The sequence below is a fragment of the Raphanus sativus genome, chromosome 2 (genome assembly GCF_000801105.2).
Source record: "Raphanus sativus cultivar WK10039 chromosome 2, ASM80110v3, whole genome shotgun sequence".
Lineage (NCBI taxonomy): Eukaryota > Viridiplantae > Streptophyta > Magnoliopsida > Brassicales > Brassicaceae > Raphanus > Raphanus sativus.
This window is the reverse complement of record NC_079512.1, coordinates 1,047,837-1,057,679: the sequence shown is the minus strand read 5'-3', so window position 1 is coordinate 1,057,679 and position 9,843 is coordinate 1,047,837. Positions and strand designations below refer to the sequence as shown.

At 33.6% G+C, this 9,843-nt stretch overlaps 1 protein-coding gene across 1 annotated transcript; it reads left to right on the top strand.

Moving 5' to 3' along the window:
* Positions 1-6,265: 6,265 nt before the first annotated feature.
* LOC108843361 (ethylene-responsive transcription factor RAP2-4) lies at positions 6,266-7,963 on the top strand. The gene has a single exon (XM_018616546.2). It carries the CDS (start codon positions 6,732-6,734, stop codon positions 7,641-7,643), a length of 912 nt encoding a protein of 303 aa, XP_018472048.2. The 5' UTR covers positions 6,266-6,731; the 3' UTR covers positions 7,644-7,963.
* The last annotated feature ends 1,880 nt before the right edge of the window (positions 7,964-9,843 follow it).

Sequence of the window (9,843 nt, the reverse complement as noted above, 5' to 3'; positions counted from 1 at the left end):
GTAGACTAGTAGGGGAAGAAGTTGTTTATTCAGTAGCTAGCCTTAAAAGGCGTATATATATATTATATATTATTATATATATATATATATAATATATAGTTACAAAGACTGAAATTTAGGAAATTACGAGAAAAGGAAAGTAACAAAATATGTTAATATCTTCAATATATCCTGATTTCTCTGCTCGGTGATTCAATCTCATTAGAGGAAGATAGGTCGGTTCTGAGAATTCAAATGTGGCAAGAGAAAATAAAGGGCCAAAGAGACTTATCTTGAAAATTGGGCCTTGTATGTCTTTCAGGGCTTGATCTTGGTCCGTTTCTAGAGTTACAATTATTAAAGAGAGTAAAATAATGATGTGTCATATGTGTGTGATCCACTGAACCAAATGCTAAAGCTTTACGAAACATTCTTCCTATTACATACACGGCTTTCAATTTTCAAATCCCATAATAAAGCCAAGGAGCAACTCTGAGATATTTTTTTCATCGAATATACTATATTCTGGTGGTGTTACAATTCAAGTTGGGAACTATGTCTATTGATAGCAACAAGTTTATAGAATCCAAAAGCAATGTACTAATACAAAGCTTGTTGTACGACTACTAATTATGTATTTTTCTAATGGAGAAATGGACCATATGTCACGTTATTCAAGATATACCATGCCAAGACGATGGTTAAAAACAAGGTCAAGGGTTTTTTTTTTAACAAAATCTGAACCCTGAAGGCGACAATTCACCTAAATTTCACATGCCCTTCCTCATTAAAACGACGTCCAACTGCTCTGAAAACGACGACACCCATTTTTTATTTTCTGCACGATCTTTCATTAGGTTAAAACTTCAATTCCTACTTTCTATTTGTATCAGGAAAGTTGTCACAAATTCTTAACGACCTAAAACTTCAAGTCTTTTAAAAATGTAATGTTTTATCTGCTCGACTGTTTTAAAATTTTAATATATGTTGATTATAATGAATGGAACATTTTAAAAATTAATTATTAGAGTATAGTGGAGTTGGTTGATTTTGTTTTTAATAGGACGTGAATAAAATGAGATATTTCACAAAGACATAAGTAGAGTTTACAGTTCACGGTGACCGCACAGCTAGTTAGATACCAGTTCAATCTGGACCATTGATTATGAACACATGACGTAAAATAACTGTCGCTGTGTTTCAAAAGTCTCGACGGAAACCGCGTGAATGAGATAAAAAGAAACTTTTCAAAGTAACGATGAGATGGCCACGACGCAATCCATGCCACTCTTTCTATTGGATACTACTACCATTTTCCTTTATCCTTTACTTAAAAGTTTTGTTTTTTCTTATAGAATTTCAAGGTCGATGCTCTTTTCTAGCTATTCAGGACTATTAATAACGTGTTATTTTATTTTCTTGACCTAGAAAACGATAAGAAACACTCTTTCAATATACGAAAAGTCATGTATGCACCCCTCTACATCAAACAAGGAACGATATTCTCCATCATTCGTAGATACATCGCTTTTGACTTTTCTGTGTATACAGGCTGTTAACTTAGATCATTCATGCTATATTTAAACGTTACTCATCCTTTTTATAATTAGAAATTATTGGCAGATTAAACTATAATTTTGTAAGCAGCCGTAAATGTAACTTTCTTTTTAGGCGGATTGCTTAGACATTTCTCCGCCGCTATTAAGTGAAACTCGAAGCTTCTTCCGCCGCAAACGGCTTACGTGCTCGATGTGCACATGCTTGCCACATGCGTCCCCTACTTGGCCTCGTGTCTTCCATGTTCCTCTGCTGAGTGCTGACTTTTTTGATATTGTTTGTATTAACTTTTGATAATTTCTGGACGCCACTACCTAGTTTATCAGTTTTACATACAAGTCGTATATCTTTTTTTGCATTTCAGTGTACTTACCAAAATGGAATTTACTATTGTAGAAGTTTGTATTAATATAAACATGTATACCTTTTTAAAAAAAAAATTAACTCATTAATATATGGAAGAACCTAAAAAAATTTAGAAAAAGACTTGTAGTCTATGGATAAACCTTATTTTCGAGTGTATTCAAATGAGATCTAAAATATAGTTTTATATTTGCGAGGTCAAACATATTAAATGTCGTTAGATCAATTTAAATCTGAATCGTTTAGCTAAGTTTTTCTACCACGATACTAACCATATATGTTTAAGTATATATGCGCTTGATAGGGATGCAATATACAAATTAATTAGCTAAAGTTACCTATTGGGGTTTTGTTTTCTTTCTTTGCCAGTATATCAGTTGTTTTAATAAAGTAGTTTTTCTTTCAAAAACATGTTTCATTTCTGATGAAAAGGTAAACTGATTATTATCAACGTTAAATTAGTTGTTTTTATCAATAACAAAAGAGTATATCTCGCGTTGACACAAATTGTGTAAGGTTTTTTTTACAAACCTTTCTAAAATAGATTATATATCAGTTTTGAAAACATCATTTATCAATATTCAAGTGTTATAAACTTAGGACTACTATCATGTTTGTATCATCTAGATGTTGCGTTCTATGTGATATTTGTGAATATATTATAAGCATATCCGTACAGGTAATCATATTCTACCTATATACTTCCACAAAGATAACCATGGACATGTATTCGAAAAAAAAAACCATGGACATTGCACGAGTTCATCGGAATTTCTTTTTGTGTGGTCGGGCTGCGGGCATTTGTATCAAAGTTAGCGCTTTGACAATAGCGATAATTCGAGTTATTTGGAAAATGCGGCTAGAAATAGAATACACAGTTAAATAAGATGGCGAGAGGTTCAGAATCATAATGGAGGAATGAAATTTTAAATTGGTGAAATAATATGGTAATCAACTCATCATAATGGTGTAGTTCTTCGCCAATCCATCTATAATGCTCTAGAGACTTCTTAATGTTTTTGTAACAATTTATGTCGACTAAAGTCTAAACTACCCATTAATAATTATCATGATTAATACTTGCGACTAAACAACGACTTTAAATATTATGCAGTGATGTAAATCTATGTCACTATCGGCGTCTTAGGATATTTTTCTTAATTCCAGATATAATTTCTTATACGGCGTCGATATCTAAATTCTGAATCACATTCGTTTGGCTTATTCCGTGGAAAAACCGCGGTAACTATATGTATAATACATACAAGTCAAAAGTGAAAACTCGCATTGTGAATTAATGGCAATGAAAGAAACTCACGTCCTTCATTCATCCGGTGACTTGCAGATCTTTGGCTGGTCTGATGATTCTAGGCGCTATACCCCTGCGCGGAAACTATTGTGTATTTTTAAAAAAATATTAACGTCCGTAGATGACTTGAATCATCATATATTAATTATTTTGCATTATGTTTGTAGACTATATTGATTGCTTAACTTCTCAAATAGTTTACTCCGAGCCATGATCGCATTTTGTTCTTCAACAACGTCTCTGTGTTTAAATTTTGTTCTTAAACAAAGTCTATTTCATTGTGAAAATGGCTCGAGTACGCATGTGTTATTTCTATGTAAGTTGTGACCAAACGGTTATAATGGCTCATCCGGAACTCGGACAATTGACCAGATATAGCTTAATAGATGGTGTTTTTGTAGAAAAAAAGTAACAAAATAAAAAGGAAGAGGAGGAAAGTAGGTGAGCATTGTTGACGACAGAAAAAGGTGAGCATTGATAAGAAATAATATCACAACTGTTTTGGAAGCAGCCCTCTGCCGTCACCCACCATCACGTTCTTATCTCTTCCTTATCATTACTACTAATCAATTGTTTATTATATAAAGCACCACTACTAAAAGCATCTCCAATGTATTACTCCAAATTTTACTCCAAAATGGTGCAACTCCAAAATGGAGTAAGGTTTTATTCCAATGTATTACTCTATTTTTTACTCTAAAAATTGTTAATAATTGTTAATAATATTTTATATTTATAAACGTTTACCAATTAACCCCGACTATTTTATGTTTGCAAAAATGCCTTAAAATATAATTTATTTAAATTAAACATTTATTATTAAAAGGTACAAAAAATTATAAAATAAAATAAAACATAATATATATAAGTTGGTTCAATAATAAGCATTGAAATATATTTCCCACAAATGATCAACTAATGCATTTCGTAATAAGAATGAGTTTTTTATCTTTGATATTTCTAAATCGAGTAATAATTTTTTTGAAATCGGACATTTAAATCACTTATTTTATGTTATTTTTATTTTATATTATTTATGTTGTTTTATTATGTTATGCATTTTATGTCAAACTATTAAATAATGAAATATTTTATTTTTCATGTTATTTTATCATTTTAAAATATTATTTAAGTAAGAAATGAGAACATTAAAGATTTAAAGGACCAATTCATAAATAAAAAAAGTTCAACTCCAAAATGGAGTAATGTGTAAGATTACTCCATAAATAGAGTAACCCTACCCATTACTCTATTTTGGAGTTGAAAATGGAGTAGGGTTGGAAAAGATTTTATTCCAAAATAATGTTTGGAGTAGAAAATAGAGTAGGGTTGGAGATGCTCTAAAGTAATCTACCGTTGTATGAGCAAATTAAGATAATAAAATGTAATGTTTACAAAAAGGATAATATATATATATATATCATGTCAATGACTGTAGAATTATAATTAGGGGTTTCCAATAACTAAGGTGCAAGTTGCAACCGTGCAAGTTTTTTATTTTGTCTCAAAATATGCATGCTGACATTGAAAGAGTTAGTTTATCTAATGCATAGCATAATCATGATTACAAATTACTTGGTCAATGGAATGCAAACTTAACTCTCTTTTTTATTGTTACGCAAGTTTCTATATTCAGATACGTGAAGTTTCACCTCTGGGTAGTGGGTACCTTCTACAAACATCACCTAATCGAATATATTGGTAACCAAAAACCAAAATCTAAACATGCATACTATCGGTGAACAAAAAAAAAACATGCATACTATCGGATATATAGAAATGGTTGTGGTGACTGAAAATATGAAAATAAAGAGTAAGAAATACAATCAGATGTTTTGATCCATTTCCGAAACATATGCTTAACTCATCATGTTTTAAAATATACAGCCTAAACTTAAGGTTAGAGCATTAATTAATCTGATGAGAACAAAACCCGTAAAATGGTCTACAAACCGTATAAGTGTGAACACAAGGCCAAAAAGTCATCAAAAACAGGTAAGACTGTTGACTCCACAAACCACAAATGATATAGGGACGCGTGTTACAAAATTGAGAGCATCTGGCCCCGCTATACTGTATATGTCAGACGTTTCATCTCACATTAGTTGCATATAATCTCATTACCGTCTCATACGAAAAAGGTTTTACTTCCACAGTTTTACTTAGTTCAGGTTACTGAATTATGTTGACAAAAAAAGGTTACTGAATTATGTATTTTAATAGATTTGTAAGTTCAAATAAAACCTAATTTTTTTATTTGGCTTATTGTTTTTAATTTATACATTTTTAATTTAAATAATGTATTATTAAGATCATGAAGATTTACTAATAATTTATATTCGAAAGAGTTTCTGTTCAACATATAAAAATCTTAAATCCGAAGAAAAACTTCTAGACATGCAAATATAAAATTTAAAATAAGTATAGTTTATATATAGATTATTAAATTAGCTAAACACACAAACTAATAAAATTAGATATAGTAAAGAATTATTTAGTTCAATATCATCAAACCGAAATAATATTAAAAATCACATAATTTGATATAGGTGCAGATTACCATAAATTTTTATTTTAAGTTTCCAAAATTAGCATATGTATAAAAATTTGAAATTTGGGTCTAACTATTGACATATAAATATTAAACATTTGAATTTTTTTACATAACTACTTGATTATCCGGTATAAGACAGTTTATCCTTTTTAAAAATAAATAAATATTGGATTCTAAAAATAATATCAGGTGAGATGAAATCTGATTTTATTGAAATTTTAATTAAATTATATGTTGGTTTATGTCTGAAAATGTTGTTCAGCTGTAACGAACACGATAACGGTAACCAAAAGTATTCGGTGAATTTTTCTAAAACAGTCTTATGCGATTATAAAGTTAATTAAGATTATATTAGCATTAAACCTTTTTAAAATGACTTAATGCCTGTTAACATCGAAGTGAGGGAAAACGCAAAATACGAAAACAAAATGAATAAATAATGGAAAATAGTGTGAGGCGACAACCCCGACTATAAAAGAGAGCCAAGCTTCTGAGATTAGAGCATCATCGGTGAGGCTGAGAGAAAAATCACTAAAAAAACTGAGCGTCCTCCCCAAAAAAAATTCTTAGATAATAATTGTAATCGTTGATCCTGAATTTAAGTTTTCTTTTCAATTTCCCCCATCAAAATCTGTTTCCCCCGTTTTTCAATCCTAAACTGTTCATCATCTTGGTTTCTTTGTGTTTGAATGGTTTTCGTTGATTATTCAGACAAAACATTCAAGCTTATGAAACTGTGTTTTTATTTAAATTAATCTTTTTATTTTCATAGATTTAGCCGAGGGTAATTTTTTAAATCCCTCCTTTTGGATCTAACAGGTTGCTTATTTCAAACCTTTTCGATCCACTTTTATTTTCTTGAATTTTCTCGGAAAAAAATCCCTGTTCTTTACTTTTGATAAGAATCAGGTTAATTTTCGGATTCAATTTCTATTTTTCCTTTTAAAAAATTTAAATCTATAAACTATAATGGAAGCTGCTATGAATATGTACAGTAGCAGAACGGTTCACCAATCAGATTCGTTTGGTGGCGGTGAACTCATGGAAGCGCTTGTACCTTTTATCAAAAGCGTTTCCAACTCCTCTCCTCCTCCTCCCGCGTCCGCGTCTGCGTTTATTAACCCCGCAGCGTCTGCGTTTCCTCTTCCTACTTTCCCCGGATACAACCCGGTAGACTATTCAGCGTTCATGACCCAACCATTTACATACGGGTCGGATCTTCACCAAACCGGGTCGTCACTAATCGGGCTAAACAACCTCTCTTCCTCCCAAATCCACCAGATCCAATCACAGATCCACCACAACCACCCTCTCCTCCGGCCAAAGCCTCTACTCATGAAGCAGCCGGGAGTCGCCGGACCTCGTTTCCCGGCGGCGGCGAAGCTCTACAGAGGCGTGAGGCAGCGTCACTGGGGCAAATGGGTGGCGGAGATCCGTCTGCCGAGGAACCGCACTCGTCTCTGGCTCGGGACCTTCGACACGGCGGAGGAGGCGGCGCTGGCTTACGACAAGGCGGCGTATAAGCTGCGCGGCGATAACGCCCGGCTTAACTTCCCCAACTTGAGTCACAGCGGGTCCCACATAGGCGAGTACAAGCCTCTTCACTCCACGGTCGACGCCAAGCTCGAAGCTATTTGTCGGAGCATGGCGGAGACGCCGCAGAAACAGGACAAAGCTTCGAGGAAACGCGCGAAGAAAGCTGAGCCGGTACTGTCGGAGAAAGTCGAGCCGGCGACGGAGGAGTTCGTCGAGTCCGCCGGATCTTCGCCGTTGTCGGAGCTGACGTTCGCCGACGCGGAGGAGCAGCCGCGGTGGAACGAGACGTTCTCGTTGGAGAAGTATCCATCGTACGAGATCGATTGGGATTCGATTCTGTCTTAAGATCAGTTCCGGTTTGGTAAGAGTAGGGGTAAAGTAGGAATTTTAGGAGCTGTCTGCAATGGAGTTTTTGGAAATTGCGGAGAGTGGCTATTAGCGTAATTATGGTTATGTTTAGGGGTTAAATCTCGTTTGTTAATATTATGTGTTTGTATTAATCTCTGTGTCGGTCCAGCTGCGGTTTTTTGTCATGCTCGACCATGCCACAGATTTCATTTTATGTAATTTTCTCTTTTTGTTTGTCTTTGTAATTTCTAGCTTCATTTTCTAAATACTAATGCTATATTTTTAGTTTTTAGTAAAATAAAACCGCCCTTATGATCCTCTGATACATTTAAATATTGACTTTTTGTTGTTGTGTGATTTAAAGTGGTGTTATATGAGTAACCAAATTATTTTGAGATATTTGACAACGAACAAAGTGTTGAACTTAAGAATTTAGTCAAAAAAAAAAAACAAAGTGTTGAACTTTTCCAAATGTTAGCCAAAAAAAAAAGTGTTGAAATTTTGACCAACAGACAAATTCGTGATATTTCTCGTTCGCCTAACTCACAATCGTGAGGATAAATCTAAATGTGTTACCGATTGTGTTACATGCAGAATTGTGAATTGAATATACTGATGCTGTAACGCATCTACACATAACGTATAATCCATCATCCCCTACCGCGTTTTCTTTCTTGTGTTTTTTCCCAATTGTGTTACATGCAGAATAGAATCTAATGATGCTATAACAAAATCTGGTTTCGCTCAGACTCTTAAGGACTTGTCACAGCCATTGACATGAATCGACGATCGATAGAGCTCTTCGGTGTTCTAGCTGATGTGGAATCGCTTATCTCTACTGTTTTCTCTTTTGTTTCTGTTTCTTTCATATCGCGTCGTTTCAATGGATCGACCGACTATCTGGTTAAAACCTGTTTATGTATTAACTCTTTTATGGGTTTTTAAGCCCAGTTTTAACAGAAGCTTCAGTTGATAAAAAAAAAATCTACGGATGCTCTAACGCATTTACTAGAACCAACATAACGTATGATCCACATCATCCCCTAGGACCACTACACGTTTCATCATTCCGTATTTCGTTGTCGCATTTCCTATCATGTGATTTTTTTTTCCCGAGCTAGATCAACTATTTAATGTGTACTATGTCTTGTTCATTGTCTGTCTTAGTTCACAAATGGTGAAAGCTTTGCGTGTTGGTGATGTGTCGGCTATGCCGCTACTTAAGTGCAGCATCTTCTGCTTCTAAAATTTATCCATTCATTTAAACTTACTCAAGGGTTGGATTTTGCACCAAAGAAAACCAATAACTCTATGCAGTCACTACCCGGTAGTGAAGTAGAAAAAGACAAAGGAAGCAGCAAAATGATTGAATTTTCATCACACATTTAGAAAGTAGATATGGATTCTCACCCATATACCATATGGGTGAGTCGAAGAATTAAATGGGAAAAAACAAAAAACGCCATGGATGTGATTAATTATGTCAATGTCATGTAAGTATAATGTAAAAGAGCACGATGGTTTTGGATTAATATGGTGTACTATCAAAATTATGTTAAATTCGTACAGACGTAAATAATCAATTTAAATAAACAAAGAGAAGTAAACAAATTCAATATATAAAATGAAAAGGTTTTTGATATATAATTTTGAGTAAAACAATAATCTCTAATCATTTACGCTATGGTACGTCGACCAAATTTCATTGGTTTGTTCGTGTGTTTCCTTCTAAAGGAGCCCACCAAAGATGGAGAATGTTAAAGGCACATAACACCAAAGGAGCCACCAAAGATTATGTTCACACTCCATTTCTCTTCTCTTTCACATGTAATTTTCAACGAAATTTTTGTATAAAAGTAGTTGTATTTAAAACATTGCATTGAATTCTCTAACACCATTATTGCCCGTTGCCGTGTGACGTTCAATAAAAAAACTAGTAGGAGTATCAATCTTAATAGTTGTATCCACTCATCAATATCTAGTAACGTAATGGAGAAAGATCGTTGAAGAAGAAAACACCTGGCAGTGACTGGATGTGTCCTGCTTCTGTCTTCTCTAGATGCGGGGTCACAAACAACAGCCAAAACTTAATTGTTATATAATATTAGGACGTTGCTAACAAAAAGATAATATTAGGACAACAAGGTCTAGTTTTAGTTTTAAGAAAAAGTTACAGCTAAGTCAGAGGCTGTGATCT